General features: G+C 46.9%; 3 protein-coding genes across 3 annotated transcripts; 2 read left to right on the top strand and 1 right to left on the bottom strand.

Annotated features, from left to right (window-relative positions):
- Positions 1-2202: 2202 nt before the first annotated feature.
- Positions 2203-7838, top strand: LOC148831326 (uncharacterized). The gene is made up of 6 exons (XM_088920023.1): positions 2203-2280; positions 2585-2798; positions 4144-4272; positions 4721-4849; positions 5571-5699; positions 6366-7838. The coding sequence occupies exons 1-6, from the start codon at positions 2203-2205 to the stop codon at positions 6704-6706; spliced, it is 1020 nt and encodes a 339-aa protein (XP_088776149.1). The 3' UTR covers positions 6707-7838.
- Positions 7839-11330: 3492 nt separating this feature from the next.
- On the top strand, positions 11331-15182 carry LOC148831325 (multiple epidermal growth factor-like domains protein 11). Its single transcript, XM_088920491.1, has 2 exons — positions 11331-13083; positions 13314-15182. The coding sequence occupies exons 1-2, from the start codon at positions 12882-12884 to the stop codon at positions 13487-13489; spliced, it is 378 nt and encodes a 125-aa protein (XP_088776617.1). The 5' UTR covers positions 11331-12881; the 3' UTR covers positions 13490-15182.
- An 897-nt stretch (positions 15183-16079) lies between these two features.
- rab11a (RAB11a, member RAS oncogene family) lies at positions 16080-26155 on the bottom strand. The gene is made up of 5 exons (XM_088920490.1): positions 25821-26155; positions 19901-20096; positions 19208-19401; positions 18554-18634; positions 16080-17939 (listed from the first exon to the last, which is right to left on the bottom strand). Exons 1-5 carry the CDS (start codon positions 25858-25860, stop codon positions 17800-17802), a joined length of 651 nt encoding a protein of 216 aa, XP_088776616.1. The 5' UTR covers positions 25861-26155; the 3' UTR covers positions 16080-17799.
- Positions 26156-26561: the final 406 nt, after the last annotated feature.

Raw genomic sequence — 26561 nt, 5'->3', positions numbered from 1 at the left:
TCTGTCTCCTTTCCTCTTCCTTGCTTCCTTCCTTCTGTTCGCTCCCTTCCTAACTTCTGTCCCTGATTTCACTCTCCCTCTCCTTCCCTCTTCCTCTCTCTTTCTCTTTCTGTCCAAAGTCTGCTCCCCTGGTTTTTATGGGCAGTGGTGCAGCCAGACGTGCCCGCAGTGTGTTCACAGCACCGGCCCATGCCACCACATCACCGGGCACTGCGAGTGTCTCCCTGGCTTCTTCGGCTCCCTCTGTAACCAAGGTGGGTGTCGCCTGCCCGCAGAGTCCTCCTGCCTGCAACCTGCCAGCCAGCTTCAACTCTGCCAGGCTCGCAGGCTGTCTGCAGAGCAGGAAACCTGAATATGTCCGATCATGTCTGTCGGTGCTGTGAGGTCAGTTCATCAGCATACTGTAGCTCATTACAGCAGCTACACCCCTTACAGAAAGTGACGTTAAAGTTTTGTGCTGACTGCAGACAATTTAAGGCAGTCCATTTGGAACAGTAGAGTTTGCAGTCATCCATCTTGTAAGACTTCAATGCACCATTCTGAAGAGACTTATCCGTGCTTAATTATTTCTTGAAAAATATATTCTGATGTACAAACTCAGCTGCATGTTTTATTTATTGATGTGTGTATACAGTAAGTCATTGCCCTTTAGGTTAAACATATTATGATTTTTACAAAGGTATTTCTCATTTCTCATTGGGTGCTGTTACAGTAGGGCCTTTGCACGGTAAAAGTCTATCCCGTTGTGAAAATGGGTTCAGATCACACAGGGTTATGCATGTGTCACTGCCGGCTTATTTCAAGAGGCCGTGTCAAAATCTAGGAGGTCTTAACTGACCGTTGGGGGTGTCCAGATCTGTGTCTATAAGAGTCAGTTCACGGGGATGGCACACACAAATCTCCACACCACAGTAAGGAGCCTTCAGGGTTTCAGTCTAATGACTGCCTTCTTTCCAAGCTGCACACCCAGAGCAAGGGAGACTTGTTAAAAAGAGATAAAACATAGACAGCACTTAACAGTAATTAACTGGACTTCGCATGAATTAAGAAATAGCAGGACAGAATATCTAAAATTCATTTTCATGAATTTGAAAGCCGACTTACTGTATATATATATAAAAATTAATAAGAAGAATTAAAAAAAATCTTCCAGTAGTTGTGCTGATTTTAATTACTTTGAAAAGGGAGAATCTTATCTCTAGCAGTGCTTACAATCCGATGATACCTTCGCTGTCAGGTGGAGAGGTGGTTTAGGTGTTAATGAATTACTCACCACAAAATGCTGTCTGGGATTTTAAGAACTCCTGCATGAGCCTGAAATGCAAATTGCCAGTTTTGAAGATGTTGGAAGAGCTTTAGGGGAGAAATGAGGAAAGGAGTTGTTGAAGTATAATAAAGAAATGACAATCAAAAATTATTTAATTACCATTTTGTCTCAAACAAGTGGCCTTTTCCAAACTGCGACTCTGCAATTTTATCTTCTTAGCTTCTCTGATTCTGTTAAACACGGCACAGTAGGTTATCATTTTTTATGTTTTTGTTTCTTCGATTTTCTGTGTGTCCCGTTGTACGTCTAAAACAGATCATATTGAAACCTGGCTGAACTCAAATTCGTCTTAATCCCGCTGTCCAAAATCATGTACGATGTGTCTTACAGTGAGGTTTAATTTAAAATTAAAAATTTCATTTAACAGAATGTCACGAAGCATATAAATATTAATTATATTAAAAATGTACACAAGCTCTATTTTAATTCTCTTCAATGTTATTTGGCTTGTCTGTGCAGTATCTAAGCAGCCTGGATTAACTGTGCATATCCCAGTTATTAAACAGGACCTCTAAGATTAAGCACTGTGTTTCCTGGTTATCCACTAGAGTTGTTAGGGACATTTTCTCTTCAGCTGCTCTGATTTGCATCTCACTGGGTTTGTTAAGAAGGGATGTGCAAATCAAAGGCCTACTAACTTGATCTTTTAAGTTGGTTTTTTTTTAATGGAGTTAGTAACAAAAATTCAGGAGGGATGACAGCAACCAAGTTCATTCAGACATGGTTGTCAGTAATTAGCAATCACTCACAAAATACCATACGGCATCCCCCTCTCTCCCTCACACACATCTTTTTGCATCCCACCTCCGGCCCACCTGCACCTCTGCAGCTGCCCCTTGGTCACTCCTCACTCCTCAAGCCGTGGGTAGTGCAAGATGTCCAAACCCAGGAAGGGTAGCGTAGGGGACCCCTACACCCTACACTACTGGTTTATGGTGCAGCTCAACTCCTTGGTTAGAACCTTTGCAAAAAATGTTATTCAACTTGGACATTAGAGATTTTAAATTATTAATGAGGCACGGTTAGTTCAAAGAGGACCCCCTTCATGTTAAAGGTATAAAAACAATTAAAGAGCTCAAATAAAGCCTATTATTAGGTCCGTCACAGGTCCTGTTATGTAATGGAGTGCTCAGATGGAACAGAAGCCCGCAGGAGTGTGGGTCCCCAGGTTGAGGACTGGAGCCCCTGGCAGAGAGCACCTCTGTTTCCGAACAGCAGAGTGAGGAGACGGTGGGCTGGTCCGCGTCACCTCTGCAGCCAGCACTGGGCTCTCTGCAGCGGCTCTGTCCAGCGCACCAGGGTCTGGGAGTTCAGTCCCGTGCTGACAGCTCTGTCCCCGCAGTGTGCGCCAGTGGCCGGTATGGGAGGAACTGTGCGGAAGTCTGCTCCTGCACCAACAACGGCACGTGCAATCCCATCGACGGCTCCTGCCAGTGCTTTCCGGGCTGGATCGGGGACGACTGCTCTCAGGGTAACCTCCCGCTCCTCCGGCTCTTCTCCCACCCCGCTGCCTCGGCCATCGTCGCTTAACTCTCCTCTCGGGCGCCCCATGATCAATCAGAAAGGTCACGATAATCACAGTATCACTGTTAATTCAGAGGCGCGTCGCCACTGATAAAAAGGAATATACGATGAAAAGTGAACAAAGACCTGTGGGCATCAAGTAGATACTACACCTGCAGAAGTGAACCAACATGGGTGAACTTTACAGCTCAAAAAGCTGCTGGATCTTCTGGAAGGAGAACGGAGTCCCTCTGCCAGCTTGCTGAAAAGGGTGCTGTCACGGTATTCACTTTGTCTTGACCACAGCACACTTGTGCTCATCCCCGGGGCTACCCTTAGGCAAGCAGTCCGTGGTGAACTTACACAACAGTTTTTCACTTCCAGCTTACACTACCACAAGCACTGTGCAACTGTACAGTTACGTGCCACTCTTATATAAAATTCACAGTGGTAAATGATAATTGTTTAGCATGTTTTATGCTCATGGAGAGGGTGGTAAAATAACAAAGAAAGCAAAGAGAAATTAATTCTAAATGAAATCCAATGCAGAATTGGCATAGAAACTTTAGCGAGGGCAGGGCCCGTGAATATTAAATACTTCACACACAGACCCTTAATCAGAGCACTCCTGTGTCAGGACTGGTGATACAGCGAGGACAGCTTTGGCTGCCAGAGAGGCTCCTTTGCCCTGCGTCAGTGTGTTGTCACTGGCATGTCTTGATTATTGGGTGTCAGTTTTTTAATTTGCAGTGTAATTGAAGCCGGAATCTCTCTGGGAGGTAATATCATGTCTCTCCTCAACGTTACTTCACGCAGGAGCAAGAGGGACGCCCGCTCAGTGCAGCCATCACAGAAACTTATTTAAATTTGCTGATAGAAGATGAAAAAGATGGAGCAGCTGTAATTGGTTTTGTTATTTTGCTGTCTGGGGTGACTGCGGAATTGAAAAGCGTGTCGCTGTTAGAAGATATTTGGAAGTGTCTGAAAAACAGGGATGAAGCCAATAATTGCAGTCAGACAATATCTTAGGAAAATGCAAAGTTTCCTTATTTGATTTATAGTTAAAAGGAAAAAATAAAAACTGAATGCTTTCTGTCTCAGACAACTGAGAGCGCCCCCCTGTAGTTCCAAAATCCTGATAAAGTGCATTATTTAAAAACATGTTTTGTTACATTTTTGACATCCACAGTATTTGATCCCAGTTGAAGGACTCCTTGAAAAGCCTGTCCTGTCCTAACATGTCCCAGCAGAATCTAAGGACAGGTACTGTACTGTATGTGTGGGTTCACCCTGTGTCTCTGTGCCTTCTGCAGCCTGCTCCTCAGGGTACTGGGGTCCTGACTGCATCCACACCTGCAACTGTCACAATGGAGCCCTGTGCAGCGCCTATGATGGGGAATGCAAATGCAGCCCTGGCTGGACCGGTCTGTACTGCACTCAGCGTGAGTCAATTCAATTCAATTCAGTTCAAGGTGCTTTATTAGCATGACCGATGGGTACAATCAGTGTTGCCAAAGCAAATGAAAGTAATGATATTTACATGAAACAAAACAAAAATAGAAGTAAAATAAAATCTACAGACATATTACAGACATCTCGTTCTCTCTCTAACTTGTGCACACAAGCACTGACATCTGCTGGCAGCCCCTGGCACTGCAACAGCAGTACCTATGGAAATGTGGATGTTTTAGATGTGGAATTCTCTCACTTCCTTTGTTTTTAACTTGTTTGTTATTAAATCAAATTGTGATACTCTTCTCACATCCAGCAAAGCTTCTTCTAATTTTCTTTGTGATGTAAGCATCTTGAGAAGAATATCCAAGATGAACCAACATGTATTTCTAGATGCTCTGAGAAAACCTGCCTCTCACGTTCCCCTGTCTCTCTCAGGGTGCCCCATGGGATTTTTTGGTAGGGACTGTGGAGAGGTGTGCAGATGTCAGAATGGTGCAGACTGCGACCACATCACAGGGCAGTGTACCTGCCGCACTGGTTTCATCGGGACCCACTGTGAGCAGAGTGAGTGCGGCCCACTGCATCCCAGCGTCCCACTGGCCTGGATTAAATCTGTCACCTGTGGCCTCTGCCTGTGAAGAATAAGCTATTTCTCGAATGCTTCATCCTTTCGGGGTCCTGCATAATAATGACTGAATTAAAAAGGAAGGTAAATGATGAACACAGGCTGCGCGGTGGCTCAGGGGTTAGCATTGCTGCCTCACAGCAGGTCCTGAGTGCACTTCCTGCGGTGCTGTCTGTGTGGAGTTTGTATGCTCTCCCGGTTTCCTCCGGGTGCTCCAGTTTCCTCCCACAGCCTAAAGACATACTGGTAGGTGGATGGGCTTCTGTAAAATTGGCCTGTGGTGTGAGAGTGTGCATGTTTGTTTCTGATGGCCTTTCCAGTGCTTCTCGGGGTAGATAGACCATGATCCTGCATTGGATAAGCGGATATTGAAAGTGATGCTGATAAGTGCCAAACACCATCAGACAATTTCCGTGCATGTCTCTGAACATGTTTCCTTCCTTTAAGCTCTCACTAGTATGTCTAGGAAAGCTTGCCTTGTTCTTCTTTATGGGCTATAATCAGCATAGAGGAGAGGGAGATCTAGAAAACCTGCAGTAAGTAATTGCAGAGGACTTGAGCCGAGCCAGTAAAACAACGAGCAGCGTTCGGAAATGATGAATACAGCGCTCGCCTCCTCCCAGAGGACCTGTGTGACCTCTTTCTCCGTGTCTCTCGCAGAGTGCCCACCTGGTACCTTCGGCTATGGGTGTCAGCAGCTGTGTGAGTGCATGAACAATGCCACCTGCGACCACGTGACAGGGACCTGCTACTGCAGCCCCGGCTACAAGGGCATCCGCTGTGACCAGGGTGAGGGGGGTGAGGGGGAGCAGGGGGCCAGACGATGACGGTTGAGATTCCTATAGTGGGCTTCACGCTGCACCCTCGCGTGGTCTGATCACTTGTTGCATCTTTATTCGCGGATATTTTAGGGTTTTCCTGCCTGTCTCTGTTCTCTGTTTGAACCTGGATGATATCTCTTTCTTTAGCTTGCTCCTTTTTATCCGTTCAGCTGTCACAGCAGCTCTGACCCCTGCAGTAACTCTCTTCTTCCCCCCTCTCTCCTCTGGGGTGCCTCTCTCTCTCCTTCTCCTTCTGAGTCAATACTGTCTTCACCCTGGCTAGTTGTTGTTTCTCTCCACAAACCTCTATTCAATTCAATTCAAGGTGCTTTATTAGCAGGACCGATGGGTACAATCAGTGCTGCCAACGCAAATAAAAATAATAAAATTAACATGAAACAAAACAAAGATAAAAGTAAAATAAAATCTACAGACATTTTACAACAAAGACATATAAAAAAATAATCTTCTATCTCCTCTCTTCTCCTCTCTTCTGTCTCTTCCTCTATCTCTCCCTATACACAATATTCATAAAAGGTTGAAACGTCTATAGACATACATGCTAATCCTTAATGTGAGTGAAGGACAATGTGCTAACTGTGAGCATCTCTCCTCTCTGCTGTTCCCCGAGCAGCGGCCCTGATGATGGAGGAACTGAACCCCTACACTAAGATCAGCCCAGCACTGGTGTCGGAGCGGCACTCCGTGGGTGCAGTAGTGGGCATCATTGTACTGCTTCTGATCATCATGGCACTGCTCAGCCTGTTCGCCTGGTACCGCCAGAGACAGAAGGAGAAGGGGCACGACATGCCCAGTGTCTCCTACACGCCAGGCCTCCGCATGACCAACACGGACTACTCTCTCTCTGGTAAGGGTCCTGTGGTGCCTGGCACCACCCCTCGGTGCCCCGCGCCCTGCCCGTCTCACCAGTACAAACAGGGAAATGGAAGAGTCTGCAACAACAAGAGAGCATGAAGAGGTCAAGAATAAATACAGGAAGTGAAGTCTTGGGCAGGTCTGGGCAGTCCTGGTGCTGGAGGGCTGGTGTGTTCATAGGTTTTCTAGGTCTTTTCAAAGCAGCAGCACCAGAGGAGCTGGGAGAAGCTGTTAAACTGGTGTCATTGAGCCGATAATTGAGCTGATGTAGCTTATTAAGAGTGGAGCTGGTAACGAAAACCTGCAGAAACACCAGCCCTACTGGAAAAGATTTAGACACCCCTGGTCTAAGTTGAGGAATTGTGGGACACAAAAGGCTATTAATAAGCACACAAGAATGTCTAAAATAATGACTTGGGAAAATAAGACGATTTAGTGTGGTGAGCCGTCAGTAGGATCTCACTGTTTTTCTATACACTCATCTTTATCGCTGTGTCAGGCTGAAGTTTGAAAGATCTCAGTATCTGGGTTTGCGCAACACGGCTCACACTGGCCACATGGTGGCAGCACAGCACATCCCGCTGATCAGTGGCTCCCATTTCAGAGGGGCACTGGTCGCCTCTCCTCCTGCCGTCAAGACAAGCCCACTCACCGTTCTCTTTCAGTGTCGCACCTGTCCTTTCTGTCTTATGAGGAATATGTTCTGTGATGAGTGGTGTCTCTAATCCTCTATTTCACAGGGACGTTGGGTTGGGGTCCTCACCTTTTTATCTGCAGCAGCTAAAGGAACAGCCTTTCTCTCAGCCTGTCAAACTCTTTTGCTTTCTGCTCTGTGTTTCTGTCTGCCAGTGGACTCCTCTGGCTTCCAGCTGAGGGGGAAAGACTGCTGTGCAGAGAGGAATCCCTAACTGCAGCGGTCTTCCAGCGTCCTGTCCTAGCTGGACTTGTGTAACAGTCAAAGGTGTTTTCTTGCACAGATCGGTGTGTTCACTCATGAAATGGAAAGCTGCTCTGGCTGTTCCTCATACAGCAGAATGAGACCTTCCTCCAGGGAGGGAGACAGTGTGTGTGTGTGTGTTTTCCCCTACTGTGCTGACTTGCTCTCCCCTCAGACACCTCTCACAGCAGTGGCAGTGGCCACTGTTTCTCCAACCCCAGCTACCACACCCTGGCACAGTGCGGCACGGCCTCCCGCCTCTCCAACGACCTGGACTCCAGCTCCTCTGCCAAGGTAATCGGCATATAAATCATGAATGAGCATTAGATTTATACTTACTAATATACTACTACTTATATAATATATTATATAAGATTTGTATAATATTATTATATATTGATTTATTTTTATTATTACTGTTGTTGTTGTTGTTGTTATTTTGAACATACCTGCCCTCTGGTGGTCTAGTGGACAAACTGCATCAAGGAGAGTTAGTGCCCTGCTGGCACATCCCACATGCAGTATTGCTCTGTGCAGATATATGTACAGTATATGTATGTAGCTAACGCAATCAATCATTCAAATATCAGGATTGCCATATAAAAATAATTAGTTCTGGTGTCATCTCCATTTTGTGATAACTGTAAGTGTTCTTAGTGAAGAAATGGTGTTGTTTTGTGAGGGCTGGTGCAGTGCTGAAGTGTATGTCCAGATCCCCCTAAGACTGGAGCTGTGTCTCTCCGTGCTGCCCCCCTCACTCCTCTCTCTTCCACAGCTGAAGAACAAGAAGGCAGGGGGAGAGAGTGCTGACTGGAGACCGTACTGCAACCTCAACGATTTAGGTCAGTGCCACTGTCCCAGCCTGGCAACCACTGGTTAATACACCTTCTCCTTTTGTGCTCTGGTTTGGGTATTTAAATGTTCTGTTAATGGCTTTTTAATGACAGCAGCTGTAATTAATAAGATTTTTCTTTTAGATGTGTTTGCTTGCTCAGCTTCTTTTAATGAAGCATAACAACATAAGATGTGATGTGAAGTGAAACTTCATGTTCTGTGGGTTTTTTGTGAAGGTCTCTGAGCACAAGCTACATGTAACACCTTTTAAATGCTAGTCAGTGCAGTGCAGGGGAAGCAGCCTGTTTGAGTTGATAAGTCTTGCAGAGTCGGTCTTCGCTATCAATGGTACCACTGTGTGATAGACTAATTTTATCCCTTTTTGCATTAATAAAGAATTTCAGCAGGATAGATAAGACGGGGGCGGAGATGAAACTTGGCCATTATTAGCTCATTAAGAGGAACCGCAGGGATCAGCAGCTGACTGCTTCAAAAAAAGTCATTGATCCAGAGCAAAAGTGTTTTCTGAACATTAAGAGGTCCAGACTTGGCAGCACATTGTGGAGGCCAGAAAAATAGAAGTACGGTGCATTTATCAGTCACGTAGACAGGTGAATCAGTTTAAATAGGTATTTATTTGTTGTAGATTTGACTTGAACCTGCTTTGACCACAGGAAAGGGAGTTCCGGTCTGCGCTGGCCCTTCAGGTTGGCGTTGTGTGACAAAGAGACAGACAGTCTGTGGCTCCTGTGCTTGCTGAATTCAGGGCTCTTATTTCTGATGGGAAATTATTTCTGTTCTCGAGTATTGTTCTACACACAGGAGTAGAGCACAGGTCAAGGGAAAGCAGTGAGGAGGATGGGCACAAATGCCAAAAAATATGCAAAAGAACTGATAACGTTTTGAAATGGTCTGCCGCAGCTCAAGTGCTATGCAAAACCTCCAGAGGCCTTTTTCTGTGTTCTGACTGATAGAATTAATTAGTTTTTTTTTCTTTTTTTCATGTGCGACTCTTGAAATGACGGGCCAGTATAAAACATTCACAAGCCTGTGAAACCTGTCGTATAACAGAGAGGGAAAGCACAAATGAGTTGTGTAGCTCAGCATTGATCATGTTACTCTTGAAGCTCTTAACAACGACTGTCTTTGGTAGCCTCACCCCCTGCAGAGCTGGAGCGCAGCTCGGGACTGTGTGCGCGAGATTTATCAGGCATGTAACGAGGGAAAAGCCAAATCAAAAGAGATGAGATAAAATAAGCTTAATTAGTGGGATAAGTCCTCGAGACTTTTTCTGCCTATTCTGCGGTCAGATAAAATCTGCAATTCCTAAACACTATTAAATAAGATATGAAAGTATTTCTTCTTCTTCTCTGCACTTACACTCTCTTGCTATATAACCTGTACCTTTTAATGTCTACAATCCCTTAATTATTTGTATTTGCTTTTATACTTACAAAAGATTAGAGTATATAATAATAATAATAATAATAATAATAATAATTGCTTACACTTATATAATGCTTTTCTGGACACTCCACTCAAAGCGCTTTTACAGGTAATGGGGACTCCCCTCCACTACCACCAATGTGCAGCATCCACCTGGATGATGCTACAGCAGCCAGAGTGCACCAGAACGCTCACCACACATCAGCTATCAGTGGGGAGGAGAGCAGAGTAATGAAGCTGATTCATAGAGGGGGATTATTAGGAGGCCATGACTGGTAACAGCCAATGGGAATTTTAGCCAGGACGCCAGGGTTACACCCTTACTCTTTTCGAGAAACGCCCTGGGATTTTTAATGACCACAGAGAGTCAGGACCTCAGTTTTACGTCTCATCCGAAGGACGGGAATATGGGAAATATTGAGAAAAAAAGATTTGAAACTAAGTATGTTACCACAATAAAACATAAAAACTTTTCAGTTCATTCTCCCAGTTTTTGGCCACTTTGTTGTGAGCCCGTCAGTGGCTATAGGTGTAGAGGTGTGGAGGCATTTACACCAATGTGGGTGATCCACTCCAGTAACGCTCCAGAACTCCAAGGATCTGACCTAAGTTCCAGAGTGAGCGCCTGTGTCAGGAGAGCGGGGTTCCAGAGCGAGCGCCTGCGTCGGGAGAGCGGGGTTCCAGAGTGAGCGCCTGTGTCAGGAGAGCGGGGTTCCAGAGCGAGCGCCTGCGTCGGGAGAGCGGGGTTCCAGAGTGAGCGCCTGCGTCGAGAGAGCGGGGTTCCAGAACGAGCGCCTGCGTCGGGAGAGCGGGGTTCCAGAGCGAGCGCCTGCATCGGGAGAGCGGGGTTCCAGAGCGAGCGCCTGCGTCGGGAGAGCGGGATTCCAGAGCGAGCGCCTGCGTCGGGAGAGCGGGGTTCCAGAGCGAGCGCCTGCGTCAGGAGAGCGGGGTTCCAGAGCGAGCGCCTGCGTCGGGAGAGCGGGGTTCCAGAGCGAGTGCCTGCGTCGGGAGAGCGGGGTTCCAGAGTGAGCGCCTGCGCTGAGAGAGCGGGGTTCCAGAGCGAGCGTGAGCGCCTGCGCTGAGAGAGCGGGGTTCCAGAGCGAGTGCCTGCGTCGGGAGAGCGGGGTTCCAGATCTTTAGACAGAGGAGTGCAGGACTGACAGCAGAAGGGATCCCCTGGCTCTCATGGTGCTGAACACTACTGGACAGACAATAACATGGCATTTTGACCCTCTCCCTGTAGGTGCTTATGGCCTGGACAGACATCACAACACTTACATTGTAGAGCAGAGTTTCAAAGGTATAGTATTACAGCACAGCGTGTCCCAAACCATCAGTCTCTCCAAGCCACCCCCTCTCCGCTGCACTCCATCTCACTGCCAGCCCCCACGCAGTGCGTCTGAAGGCTCACCCTGGCTTTCCATTGTCATTGCAGGTTCTGTTTACAATAATCTGCCTCCCCCTGTTCTCCGCCCACACTCTTTTCCATTTCATTAATACAAGGAGAATGGAGGACCGAGGATCAATGACGGTCTTCCTATCTCCAGATTAACTTGGTCATTTTGTGTTTTCTAGCCTCTTAGGCACGGGGAACGGCAGTTAGTGTATCCTCACAGGAAAGGCAGTGCAGAATGCACTGATACAAACTGATATTCAAACAACGTGCCCCTTGCATACACACAGCACTCACATACTCTCACAGAATCACACATCGCGATACAGATAAAGTTCCTTGCACCCCGTCAGTGCCACCTTATGTGCCTGACCAGTCGACACAGTTGGGGCTGGAGAGCAGTCACTTCGCTGGCTCTGAGAGACTGCCATCTCAAATACCCCTTCATGCTAACAGTTATCAGTTTTACCCTCGTTATCAAAACTCACCCTCCCTCATAAATGATGCATGAGCTGCAAGAACTGGCATCTGAGACTTTGTTTGCTGCCCTGAAGTCTTTAATAGCATGCTTTTACGTACCAGCGACCTTTGGAACTTGCTCACAGCCAGTCAAGAGCACTTCAGCAACACAACGTACTGTATATGGTGAATTTCACAGCTTTTCATTAAATTCATCCCACTTTTAAATGTTAAATCTTTAGAGATTAATTTTCTAAAAGTTAACAATGGTTTGAAGAAGAGAAATATTATTTTCTTTACTTTTCAGAATTTCACTGTGGAGATCTTTACCGATTGCATCAGAACAAAGTGCTGGTAAGGCACTGTTCTGCCAGGATCCCATTATCCCAGGACAGGCCTACAGGTCTGCCTGCATGTTCCCTGTTTTTACTGCAGAGAGGCCGTGAAGATGAACGAGCCCTGTCCGAAGGGGGCTTGTCCAGTTGACCATGAGTGGACTCCCACTCTATAATAGAGTGCAGGATCAACTTATTTGTACAGTGCATGTCACTTTGCATCTACTTTGTTCTCTGTAAAGGCAAATGTGCCTGATTTTCATGCGTGTTACGATACTGCATCGTGAGCTCATTGTTCTGAGTGATGGTGCTGACTGTGGTGTTAACATGTCTCTGTCTTTGCAGGATATTAGTCACCCAGCAAAAGGGAGAAAGTGCATGCTGAGTGTTTTCCTGTCTACACATCTCCCAGCCTTGTGTGTTACTAATTCCTCTAGGTCCTGAGACAGAGGATCCAACCACTCTGTTCCAGTACTGCTTTCACTGCCTCTTGTTCACTCCAGAACATCGTGCAGAGATGTGTTTCTTTTCTATTAGAGATGGACAGACCTTTTTTACGTGCAAACAATCTTTCCTGTTAATGCATATCCAAGGTGATGCAGTCTTATCATTTAACCCCAGGGGGGGGAATGTGTATCTACTCGGTCATCTCAAAATTCTGATCCTGTTTCAGAATGACTGACATGGTATTTCTCTTTCATTTCCAGAACAAAGACCTGACAATAAAAAACAGTTGCAAGGAAAAAGCATGTTCAGGCTGTAATAGAGTGCAGTATGTACAGCAGATGATGGTGAGAAGAAGCATATCCGGTACCATATATAGTGTAGCATATAGAAACGTCTAGTGTGTTTTTGTTGTTGTCAGACTACATGAAGGGCTCCATGTGCAGCTCCAGCACCTGCTCCCTGAACAGCAGTGAGAACCCCTACGCCACCATCAAGGACCCCCCGGGCCTGGCCTGCAAGCACGAGAGCAGCTATGTGGAGATGAAGTCCCCCGCGCACCGCGACCTGCCCTACTGCACCCCCACTGTCCCCACCCCTGCCGCCACCAGGAACGTCTATGAAGTGGGTGAGTGGGGGAGCAGACTGAGCAGGCGGGTGGGTGGCTTGACTGCCTCAGACTGCCTAACACTGTGTTGCATACTGTAAGGGTGAAAAGGGCTCTTGCATGGACTTATCTTCCCCACTGATACAAACATTCATGTGTCTGTAGAAGACGGTCTATTTCTGGCCACTGTTGCACATAAAATGCATTTTACAGCGATCTTTCCGATTGCTCTGTGTCTTCCTCTCTGCCAGAGCCCACCGTCAGTGTGCTGCAGGGGGCCAGTGGGGTCACCCCCAGTTATGTCCAGAACCCCTACGACTTGCCCAGGAACAGCCACATCCCCAGCCACTACGACCTGCTGCCCATGCGGCACAGCCCCATGCACACAGCGCCACCTCTGGACGCACAGCCCAGCGCGCAGTCCTAGAGGGCGGCTCCGGGGATGCCAGCTGTTCTGCCATCAGACAATCTCTTCACGTCAGCTGCAGGCAGCGCTGAGTGAGGAAGCAGCAGCTGACTGCGAAAAGAAAAGACATAACACTGAAGTAGAACTACATGGTGCAGAGAGCTGCAGTGCTCTCTCTCTCTCTGCGGCTGCATGATGACTCTTTACTGTCAAACTCCTGACAAGAGACATGCCTTCATGTTACATTCTTTCTGTTTCACCGTTTAGAGCTTTTTTTAAAGAGATCTGTAAAGAAAGCTGTCAGGTCAGATCACTAGAGATGGGACTCTTCGTTCAAACTGGGAGCCACAACTCAAAAAAACCAGCTGTGTAACCTTTTTTTATAAAAAAAAATCCGTATGTTCAACAGAACAACAGACTATGAAGTGTTCCTGTATTCAGCTACAAAAGTGTTTGAAGGAATATTTTGAATGGGGACAATGAGAAGGGCTGAGAGGGAAATAATGAACTTCCCTCTGTGATAGAGAAGGGCAGTTTCAACAAATGGGGGAAAAAAAGCCTCCCTAGCAAATCGTGATACAAAGCGCCTGTCAATTTTTATCTACACCTGTAAAAACAATGTATAAAATGAAAAGTATGCCAGAATCGTTCGGGTGTTTTCAACCTTTCATCTCTTTTACCCTTCATCTTGAAAGTAGTTCCAGGACTGAACTGGCCTTCTCCCGGTCCTGCAAGGCTGTTGTCTTTTAGATTTGCTGGGTGATTCCACCTGCAGACAGTGCTTCGTAGGGCAGTTCTTACATCGTAATGGAAACTGGAAAACCCCACAGCTCTCCAGGACCAGCAGCTGGAACTGTACCGCAGCCCTGGCCTGGAGAAAGCCATGGACAGGAGCCGCTGTGGTATTTCACTCCATCCCTCCACGATCCCTTTCTTAGTACTGACACCAGTCGCTGGTGCTTGAGCATGGTTAAATGCAACTGAAGTAGCAAGAGTTCTGTATACTCCTTTTTCAGTCTACTGAACAGAGCCAGTTAAGACTACTGCTTATTTCTTTTACAATACCATGGTCTTTATCTTGAACTATTTGTTTTTTTATTTATGTACTGTATTTATTAATTTATTCATAGTAGTGTTAGTGGATTTTGTTACTAAAAAGCTTAATACAATGGAGGGAAAAAAAAGCAAGCATGACCAAACTTAGTACTCCATGTGTAGACACCGGACATGAAGGACAGTACAGCTGTGGTAGCAGGTGTCACGTGCTCAGCAAGAGGCCTGTTGTCAACATCAGCAGGGGGATTCCTGGTCTGCCGGCTGAAGTGCCAGCCAGACTGTCGTAATCAGTAGGCTTCTCTGATGTGTCATCTGTCCTCCAAGATCCGTAGCAAACCATTACGAGACACTGTAGCAAAGCCAACTTCCTGATGAACTCAGCTGTCCTGTATTCATCATATAATAGAAGCGATACCAGCGAAATGTAAATCAGAAATCTTGTTTTATAAGGTCAAGATTTGGGTTGCATTACACCTAATTAAAAAGCAATAACTCAATGACAATCATTCAGTATGGATTGTGCTCAGTGGCTGAAACGCTCTGTTTGTGTGCGAATCCTGGTTCCACTGTCTCCGAAATGGAAAGGAAGTCATTACTAAAATGCTGCTTGATGTTTTCTTTAATAAAACACACAATAAAGTGACAATAGCTCAGGGCAGTAATGTGGAATGCTTTCTTTTGGCTAGAAGAGACCGGCCTGTGTTTTTTTCTCCCTTCTTTTGTAGCGACAGGCTTTTCGGAAGACTGTCTTAATGGGTCAGTCTTGGGTAAAAGTCTTTGTTAGACGCTGACATTGTTAATCATCGTTAATGTGACCCAGTTATTCAGTTAACTGAAACATTTTCACAGATATCAAATACCTAAATGTAATCAAAGACTTGACATAATGCACTGCACGCACACACACACACATTACGTTTTAGTCTGGAGTCAAAAATCCCCCTTTTAATATTTTTTTCCATTTTAATTTAAGTGATTAGAATGCAATTTTTAAAATCATCTTAAAAATCAAATAAAGAGAATCACAGCACATGCATATAAGACACCTGGAATGAAAGGAGGTTAATGTTCTGTATGAACAGATTCCTCTCTAAAAGTACAAGAAAAAAAAAGTATTTTTTATATATATTTTGTATAATCAATTTTGCACAAAAAGCCTTACAACAGGTCTCCAAGAGCAGTGCCCTCTGTTACCACACGTCATGAGCACTGCAGGCCAGACTGACAGGACGTAGGAGCAGCCAGCCTGAGACAAGTTTTCACCCTGCACCCAAACAAAACTAGGGGGGTATTTTAAAAAAAAGAGGTGCCAGTCAGAGATTAAATGTACCTATTTGCACCTGATAGGACCAAATGTATCACAGGGTGAGACTTTGTGAACACTTTTGCAATCTAACTATAGAAACATTCAGCAGAATATACATGCCCACGAAAGAAAATGTGCAGAAGCTGCAGAGTGCTGATCTGTACACAGATGTAGATTAGGCTGCTCTAACAGAGTTCCTTTCTTTCTCAAATGTTTGCTTAACCGCTGAACAAGAAAGTCAAGCCAAGGTCACATTCTATGATACAGTTTAATTCTTCCAGAAAGGAAAAAAAGTGACTACAGTTTCCACAATGACAGGCATGTTTACATTTAGAAATCTTTTAAATGGCCCTCTTTAGAATGCAAATTTCTAGAAAACTGATTAAACCATTTAGGGATCCTTACAATTAAAGTATTTACTAAAACTAATATGTTCATACTAGTCCTTGTAGACATATAATTTAAGGGAAATCACTTTTCATACAACTGAATTTTTGCTCTTTGATAGTGTTGCAGGTACCTGCAGGTTACAGGTACTCCGCCTCCCAGAGAACAACTTTCAATTTACTCTGACTGGCAAAGTTACCTTTGTACATGAAATTCCTCCATGCTACTGCCTGTCATACAACAGTGTCATAGAAAGGGTTCGGTTTTAAGGACGGGACAGCATGTCAGAAGGTCAAACCTATCTGACCATCTGAGAGTCTGCAAGTCACTACACAGAAGAGAGGGCAGGGGACCACAGCTAGACGCAGATCACCTGAACTCCACACAGGCCCTGGCACACAGTACTGGAGCTTGTTCAGAGTATTTCAGATCCAATATCACAACTGTCCACTAGCTATGAGGGCCCAGAGGAACTAAGCCAAGAAACAGGACTGAGCGACCACCACAACACTAGCCTCTAACACTGGTCGCTTATCTCCTGGCACAATGGAGTACAACTACAACTGGTTTTTCCTCACTGGGACTCCCTCACACCCAATGAACAAATAAATACCCACAAATGTTAGATTTATTCACAGGCGACCATACTGCCAGTACAAGATGCTAACATCAAATAAATGCACTGTTCTCATGAAACATTATTCCATACTGTACATGAAAGATCTACAGGTTTATTCACAAGGCTTACCTAGTTCAAGCTCAGCAGTTTGGCTTCTCTCAGCTGTAAGTAATGTGATATGACTATATACTCTTGGACCCAGACCAAACCCTTGATATAGTATTCATGTGCATAGGCAATGTCCTCTGTGACCGACAGAGCTCGCAGATAAAGCACACAAGCATGGACTGTACTGCTGGGCTAACGTTGGCACAGTGCACAGCTGCTCCCGGTCAGCCTGTCTTTGATAGCTGCTGCACTCACAAGGTGGGAACAGTACGATTCACAGCGCACACAGGGGCACCCTGTGCACAGCCGGGAGTATTCTGCTGCGGAAAAACAGAAGGAACCAAATCTTTGATGCTATAATGCAAGATAATGCGTGGTCTTGCCACAGCGAGTTACTGTACAAGGCCAGTCTGCCTCTGTCCTCGCATGCCACACGTTAGCCAGCAGTGAGGGAATGATAACACCGTGTTCCTCTCTTCTCCGAACCCTGGCAGCGCGCAGGTTTCACAGGCTCCGAAAGCCAGGGGGCCTGGAGAGCATCCCGTAAACATATACAGCATATGGAAAACACGTGATGCACAGTAAAATATAAAAATAAAAATTACAGGCCGAACAAACAGAAACCCCAAAATGAGACATTAAGACTTCCATGACGATCTAAGAGTTGGATCGTTGATACTGTGGGCTTGCCTATATAAAAGTCTACCATGGTGACTCAGCTTGCTTCTCTCTCTGATGACCCCTGCTCACAGCGCTCTGGCCCAGAGCTTCTGCCGGCTAGACCCAGGACCACAGTAGGCTTTTATACAGGAGGGGACCTGTATGAAGGAGGCAGCTGCGCGGGGCAGGGAGCTGCTAGATGCTCTGACAGCACTGCGTCTTTGGTTTGTTTTCAGTGGTGGGCGGCACATGGATGGACACCACGTTGTTGCTAGGAGACATGTCGTTCTCCCGCCGGTCCGTCATCTGTTTCTGAGACACGATGCGATAGATTTCTGCAGGGGGAGGGCGAGAGGGGACAGGTCAACCCAGCCCAGCCAGCAGTCAACGAGTTAACACACATCATGACATCAGCTCTTCACTCTCTCTCATTTAGAATCCGAACAAAAACACTTTTGAAGTGCTCGTTTTCGATCGCCTGAATTTTTTACTGAATTTAAATTTGATTTAAATGAGATCTTTTTTTACTTTTATAAAGACATCTTTATTGCTGATTTTTCCCCTTTCACAGTCAGAAGTTTTAAAGACTCTTCTTGTGCAAGATATTCTTTCATCCAACTGAACATTCAAGCAAGACAAAATGTGCTCTGCAGGAAGGCCCTAGTTCTGAGCTCGGTGGACCGGGCCAGGACTGACTCTAATGGGCTGAGCTGACCCTGGTGTTCCAGCAGAGAGAGAACGGAGATACTGGTGGCTCTAGTCCAGCACGGACAGCCAGTGATCAGTCATCCCTGCAGCTCTGGCCCTCAGCCCAGAGCATCCCTCGCGCTGCGGCACTGGACACCCAGGGACCCCGGGCCCTTTGAGGGTCCGAACTGCTTCACAGTTCGCTTGCCTGTTGTGGGACTCAAACGGATTGTGGGAAAGACCGACCGCCCTCCCTCCTCACCTGTCAGGATGGTCTGGAAAGCCGTCTCTACGTTGGTGGAGTCCAGGGCCGAGGTCTCGATGAAGGACAGCCCGTTCTTCTCTGAAGGGAGGAGAAAAAGAAAGAAAGTGAAGAATTAAGGTTCAGGGTGCAGCTCAGTGACCCGATTCAGATGCCTCCGAGAATTCATCTCACTTGCATCCAAAATGCTCCTCCAGTAACCCGGGTCAGGTCCAGGTTAAAAGCCCATGTGTGGCACTGGCCTTGCCCTAACTTTCTAAGACTGGCGTCTCTCTCTATCCTGGCCCCCAGGTGCTGCCCCAGAGTCAGGGTGCGTGTAGCCCCCAGGTGTTGCCCCGATTTAGGGGTGCACGTGGCATCTGGGTGTCTCCCTAAGTCAGGGTGCGTGCGTCGCCCCACTGTTGCCCCGGTGTGACCCTGGGTCGGGGTGCATGCGACGTCCTGGTGTCACTCCAGTGTCTCCATGGTGGCTGGGAGTGTGTGGCATCCCGGTGTCACCCCGGATCAGGGTGTGTGTGGCGCCTTATGTCGGGGTGCATGCAGCACCCTGGTGTCGCCCCGGGTCGGGGTGTGCATGGCGCCTCATTGTCGCCCCGGGTCGGGGTGTGTGTGGTTTGTGGCGCCCCGGGTCGGGCACCGTGCCGCAGTCCTCACCTGCGAAGGCCCGGGCCTCGTCGGTGGGCACGGCCCTCAGGTGGCGCAGGTCGCTCTTGTTGCCCACCAGCATGATGACGATGTTGCTGTCGGCGTGGTCCCGCAGCTCCTTCAGCCAGCGCTCCACGTTCTCGTACGTCAGGTGCTTGGCGATGTCGTACACCAGCAGGGCGCCCACGGCCCCCCGGTAGTACCTACGGAGTGGAGAAACCAGGGACACTTTGGATCAACACTGCCCTGTTGATCAATACTGAATAACCACAGTGACAATAATTGAGCTCTTTCATTTACCCCCCCCAGCTAAAGAGGGACCTTCTTTTCCTGGATTCTGGCACAGTAATCAATGGGTCTAATGGGCAAAGCTCCAGACTCCTCCTCTTCATCTGTAACCGGTTTTCAGTTTCCTCTTGTTCATATAAATCCTGCCAACGCTGCTGGATTGCAGCTGACTGGGGTGACATTTTTATTACAGCGCATTCGGCTGCAAGGCCTGATTGGGTGAAGCTGCTCGATGCCAGTTGTGTATTTCAAGCAAGTAATGCAGTTGTTTTTACATGAAGTGCTAACTTGTGTTTTACTGCTACAACTGATTGTCAAATGTGGTCATACCACACAGGAAAGGGTGACCATGCAAGCAGTCCTCCTCCCTGCATTATCCATTTTTCTCTCTATGGCAGCGTGGCCCACACTCACGCGGAGGTGATGGCCCGGTAGCGCTCCTGCCCGGCCGTGTCCCAGATCTGCGCCTTGACCGTCTTGCCGTCCACCTGGATGCTGCGGGTGGCGAACTCCACGCCGATGGTGCTCTTGCTCTCCAGGTTGAACTCGTTGCGGGTGAAGCGGGACAGCAGGTTGCTCTTGCCCACGCCGGAGTCGCCGATCAGCACCACTGCGGCGGAGACGAGGCGTTATTGGGGCACCCTACAGAGCGAGCGCGGCGGGCACGCCGTCTCGGAGGGCGCCTGCGGGCCACGCCAGCGGGAGTCACGCGCAAAATGATGTCGGGCAACAAGGAAACAGAAACCCATGAGCTCTGCAGACAGCTCTGGAAATGTTATTTTTCGGCCTCCTTAGCATTTCGGAAAGACCAAGCCCCACCCCCAGTTGTTTGTGACCTACAGCTCTTGAATATTACAAAGCAGTGGGTTTTTCACTCCGTCGTTCACGAGTCGCTGGCTCAGCAGCTGCTGGGCTTGCAGACTTCCTGTGAGCGCTGGCCCACTCCCACTGGTGAGCCCCCTCCGAGCTGCTATTCTGAGGAGCAAACTCACTGAAGCCCAACCTCAGCTATCAAGATGTTACTGCGGCTGTAGACTCACACTCCCTGTTTCAGACACTGTCTGCTGCAAACAAGGGAGTACAACTCTCTTTCTCCTTTTTTTCTCTTGGTTTTGCACTACACTGTCTATGCTAATGTAACTGCAATACACTGTCACAAAGAAGTTTGCATTCCTTGACTTGGAATCTCAGTACCAATACATTTTATTTTCAAATTTAGAATCACCAATATTTTTTGTTACACCCAGCTGATTTGGAACAGCCAGGTGTGTGGTTTTTCATAGCTCAGCTCACATGTCTCCCGTGGGACAATGAGGAAGTGTGGGCAGACTCCTCTGCCCCGCCCACCTCCAAGCCAATCGTCTTTCAACATGTCACAGGAAGCTCAGCCCCATGCAGCAGGTGCAGCTTTGATTGGAGGAGAGGCATGTCTCTCACTGACGGCACTGCAAACCTAATCCCAGCCTCGGCAGTGCTCTGTCGACATGTACCAACACTTCAGGACCTCTGGTCCCAGCAGGCTAGTAACCAGATCAGGCTCCTGCTCCCAGGCACACATACCAGTTGAGCTACTCAAGAGGCCCCACCAGTGTATTCTCAGTGTATGGATGCATGTGCAGCAGCGCGCACAGACAATCGTGCTCGAGGATGTTGTAGAGAGGTGGTGCAATGGTGTACGCTGTAATGTCCAGAGCTGCAGTAAGCGGCCTGCAGGAGACCTCGCAGAGGAAGGGCGATGTAGAGGAGGCCCTGTCTGAGCTCGTAATAAGCTCTCAGAGCGATAAGAAGACGCAGGGAGAGATCACTGGAACCCAGAGTGCCTCACACTGCTCTACCAGCTCACTGTACTCTCTCACGGGCTCGGTAAGGGTTCCCTCAAACATGGCGGGGTCCTCCCTTAGGTTGTGTAACAGGATGCTACCGCTACAGTACCTGATGCAACACTCCTGAAAGGAATAAGCCTCAAAGACATTTCACTGGGAAGCCTTTCGCTTTGCACAAAATGAAACCTACTTCACACCAGGGCCTGCGTGCACAGTGGCTCCCCTGGAGTGAACGCTCCGTGTATAAAAAGACATGTTTAGTGCGATTCAGCACTTCAAAAGCAGAGGCTCCCCATCTTCCAGGCGACTGGTAAACAAGCTCCATGAATAATTGAGTGTGTTTCGATGCCTGGAGTAGTTTCGTGATAGTTTTGCTATCAAAACTCTCCACACCGTGCAGCAGCAAAAAGTCTGGTGGGAGAGACTCCTCTGAGTCAGCTCGGCTGTTCGCAGCGTCTATATCAATATTAAACACGAGCACACGCAGAACTTCAAACAGAAGACATGATGATCCTAATCAGTCTCTTATGTGTCTTACATCTCTGCCTTGTTGTGGGAAGATGAATTATAGATCAACTGGAGACATTTTGCCCATTATTTCCTAGAAAGGATGATGGCAGAATATACATCCGGTGATTAAACTGGTCATGGTGAGCCCGCCGGTGCAGCAGGGCTGACTAATATTTGCCGTACACACACCAGCCTCTATGGAGGAAGTTTCCACCCCCCAGGTCGGTAGCGATTTCCCCTTGTGAAGCTCATTTCACAAACACGCTCTTTCAATATTAGCCTTCAAAATCAGAAAACGAAAACACTGGCGCTTCACGAAGGGCCCCTTAAATGAATGACTTATGTCACTTGAGATTTGAAAGTTTTTTTTTTTAGCGTTAGCCTATATTAGTTCTATCTTCTCGGTCATTTCAAACATATAAACTGCTTCAGCTCACGTCATCCTGTACGCACAGCGCCGAAGAGGAGTCAAGCTGTGATTCATATTGTGCCCAGCAAGTATGCAGTTAGCCAAATCACCCCTGAATGCCAAGATAAACATCCCACTAACATGCAAAGAATGCAATTCAAGTCTACTTCAAAGTACTGTATGCCTGATAAGGGCTTTCAGCCCATGATTGACCTTATTGTAGTATTCTGTGCATGTGCAACTATCTCTAAATATATGAAGTCTTAAGACTTAGGATTCAGCGGCTAAGAAAACAGTCCCATGAAAAATGAAAAATGTTAAAACTCAATACATGGCAAAACAGGCTTTCGTTTTTGAACAAAACAAGTCCAGTGGACTGTATCAGCACCCTTGTACGCTCCCAATTAGTTTGACTGCACTCATGTATCCAAGGGCAACTAGCAATGCAGACATCTGACACGCACTGAGAGGACGACTTTGATTTATCACAAGAGGAATCTTCTCTTGCAGGACATGAACGCTATGTAGGTCGTGAGTTCTCTGCTGGAGAAATGTAGCAGTGTTTCTACCAGGTAGAAGGCCAACATCCCTTAGTATTAAGTAGACTAGATTATTTAGCAAGGCTAGCAGGCTATGTTCCCTGTATTTCTAGATGATGCCTCCTTAAGCCCCTTTTCACAGTTATCAAGCTTGATTAAATCCTTAAACCTACTAAACCTAAATGATTGGCTGTGTTCATTGATTACCTTTGTAATCCCCACCATGTGAACAACAATAAAAATAATTTTAAATTAAAAAACACTAAAGGAAATCGGGCAGGATGGGGTGGCAGTCAGCACTCCTGTCTCAGAGCTCATGGGGTCCTGATTTGGTCCATCTGTATGGAGTTTGCATGTTCTCAGCAGATCCACATGGGCTCTCTCAGGGGGGCTAGTTTCCCCTCCCCTCTAGAGACGTGTTGGCTAAGTCAACTGGTGTTGATAAATAGGCCCTGTGCACGAGCCCTGCGGGGGACTGATGTCCCAGCCAGGATGCAGTCCTTTCTGGCTGCCTCAGCTTCCTGAATGACTTTTACAAGGACTAAGCTTCTTTCTTACAATGGATGGATCAATAACTGAGCCTGAGCTGTGAGCTTGTGGCGCCCAAGAACCATAAGTTGCACTTTCAAAAAACACACCTAGAACAAGGAGCTGCCTTGTGTCAACTTCCCTTTCCCGATATAAACTGTGCTATTGAATAAAACCCCAGTAGCTCAGCTGCTGCTGATAGTAACACACTGTGACAGTCCTTTGTTTATTGTTCTAAAGTTGTACAGATACAGATGTAAATAGACTAAACTCAGCCCTGTTTAATTCTGCTAAACAAAGAGCCTAGATACTGTAAATACACACTAGTGTTTTTACTGCACTATTCATGAAGGTATAGGGCACTATAAGAATCTCAGTATACCTGTTAGAGCAAATAGCAATAACAGCCTCTGATATGAATCTCTCAGCAAGTGGTAGAACACCTTTCAGTTGTACAGTAACTCCACAAGGCTAAAACACACACTATTACTGTCCTGCAAGTGAATACCTCAACCTTAGAGAACAGTGGTTAAGAGCTGCTAAACATTCAGAGTAAACACGCAGGTACAGTATGTGCTGACTTGTGGAGGCCCCGAACATTTTTAAAGAAAATGTGCATGCTACAGTGATTTGGGTTTGTATTCAAGCTTATTTCAAATGGCATCTGTGTTCGCAATGGCTTGTGATTCTCATGCCTGAGTAGCAGGGTGGATGCACTGAAGTTCACAAAGCCTGTAGGCTACAGCATTCCACAGAGCAATGAAATACTTCCTGACAATGAATAAACCCCTTTGTTCCGAAGCCGTGGAAACATCAGGCCATCCGCAACCCCTTTCTCCTGTTTCTTGTTGCTTTTCTTTTAGAATCTAGGATTTGTCCATTACGATCAGGACTTACTGCCTATCAGGTTCCAGAAGGCCTGTGTTGTCACTGAGCTCCGGCTCACAGGATCACTGTAAGACACATTACAGTGGAACGCAGGTGACCAACAGGGAGATGCCTGTATCGGCCTGCTGCCTGTATTTCTTCAACAGACTCTACACCCTCAGGTTAATCGCTATACTGGAGTGACGGAAATAGAAGTTGAGAAATTCATTCTTGATATTTCAGTTAAATATCAGAGGAGTTGAAGATTTAAGTAAAAATTGGGGGGAAACATAGAGATCGTTGTCATTCTACTGGTGCAATTTATGGTGATGGAAGACTCGTGCAATGGCTTCACTTCAAACCTCCAAGTGACGTTTACTCCAAGACCTTTAGCTCAAAAACAACTCCTCGGACAAACAACCAGGGCATAGGTCATCACGAACAATGGGCAGAGTATCCGATTTCAAACGGATGAAAACACTAAGTAAAGCTGTTAAAGCATTTATGCCTACTTGGATAGAGAGCATGAGGAAATGATGATCAACCCCCCCCCAAAAAAGGGGGTCACAGTGACGACAGTGAGTAACGTTTTAAAACTAAAGGATGAGCGTCTGCGGGGGTCCGAGAGTCCGCATTCCTTCCGCGCTTGGGCTAGTGGATTCCTGGACAGTCAAATGTCCGTCCCTGACTCGTCCGCTGCGAGTGCCGGACCAACACACACCCAGTTATCCTGTTACGTGTCTCTCAGAGAATGTCATTGAGCAACGCTTTCTGCTTCCTCGCTAGAGTAAGACTGCCTCTTTGCATCTTAAGAGTCTTGCAAATAGTGAAGAAAAGCACAGCATACACAATCGTACATGAACAACCCGACCAACCTCAAGTTACAATATGTCTAACGGTCCCGGTTAAGGCGGCGTACCGTGTTAACACTGCTCAAACTGAGTACAGACGGGCGGACACTGTCTTGAATCTTTAAAAAAAAAAACAACGCACAGAGGTCGCCTCGTAAAACAAAAACTGAATTACGCGAATCGCTTTGAACATCTCAACCTTCATCAAAGAAAAAAAAACAGTAACTTGTAACAGTGTCAGTTTCAGAATTAAAGGAGCTGATATCAAAGCTTAATTGCAGCAGAGCAGTTCAGCATCTTGTCAGCGTATTCAAACGCTTTTATTTCTCCTTACACGTTACAATGTGAAGGCAGCCAGGTCTGGGCACATTATTAAGGTGTGAAATGGCGCCGCCAGCTGCGGTTACCGTCCGGCAGCCGCTGTGACAGAGGCAGGTGGGAAGAGGTTGTCTCAGGTACCTCTCGGTGTACCGCAACCTAGGACTCTGCTCCCCGGACGTAGTGTAACAACATGTCGTAATTTCGCCTTGATTTCTCAACTTTCAACCGTAGCGACTGTTTCTGCTATACGTGTGCTAAAAAGAGCCCGGGGCACAGATGATTAGTCCCCCGGTCTTAATGGACAGTAATATTATTCACAGAGCAGCAGACCAGACATCTCGGGTACCTCACAAAAACCCGATGAAGGCAGTGCCGAGCACTTACCGTGTGCGATCAGTGCAGCTAATGTTACTAACGCGCAGGCTAACATCTAAACATCAACCATTACGGAATGAGAAAAAACGATGTTTGTAGCACTCCCTTTACCTTTGAACAGATAGTCATATTCGTCGTCTCGGGTTCCCATCTTGATTCCGGAGTAAATCGAGCCAAGTGAGAATGAAACTACGGGATGGCAGCCGCACCGTGTTGCCCACTCCAGCCCAATTACCACCCGAGACCTGCAAGAGTCAAGAAGTCTGCACTTCCGGGGTCACAGCGGGGTCACCATCGATACACATTTGTTTCTTAAATATTGCGCATCTGTTCCAAAGGTGGGCGGTATGTACAGTCACTCCTCTCTGGGCCACGATCTTTAAACGTCCTCCTGACACAGGTCCGGTTTACTGAAACCTACAAAGGCGTCTAAACGAAATGAGCGCAGCGTTTCCTTGGAGGCTATGACGTAATGCTGCCGGGCGCGTGTGCCTCTTTGATAGTGCGGTACGGTCCGCGTTCCCGAGATTCATACTATCCCGTTTACCATCTCTCCATTGATTATGACTCCTGATTAAAGGAACACACACACACACACAGGTTTTCGCATCCTGCAAATGTGACACGCGCACCTTAATGCAACTGTATGTATCTGCTGCCAGGGAAGAAACGTAGTGAATTCAGCTCTCTGAAATTGTCAAGTCCGCATCATGTACGTCTAATACCCCCGTACGAATACGTACTGAAACGATTCAACTTTATAAACGTTTAGTGGTATTTACTGAGTGCTTTGTAAATCTCGTTGGTGTGTGCATTGCTAGATGTTGCAGATAAAACATTAATTTGATGACG

Source organism: Atractosteus spatula, chromosome 7 (assembly GCF_055471065.1).
Source record: "Atractosteus spatula isolate fAtrSpa1 chromosome 7, fAtrSpa1.hap1, whole genome shotgun sequence".
NCBI classification, from domain to species: domain Eukaryota; kingdom Metazoa; phylum Chordata; class Actinopteri; order Semionotiformes; family Lepisosteidae; genus Atractosteus; species Atractosteus spatula.
The sequence above is the reverse complement of the archived record's forward strand: the minus strand, read 5'-3'. Positions and strand labels throughout refer to the sequence as shown.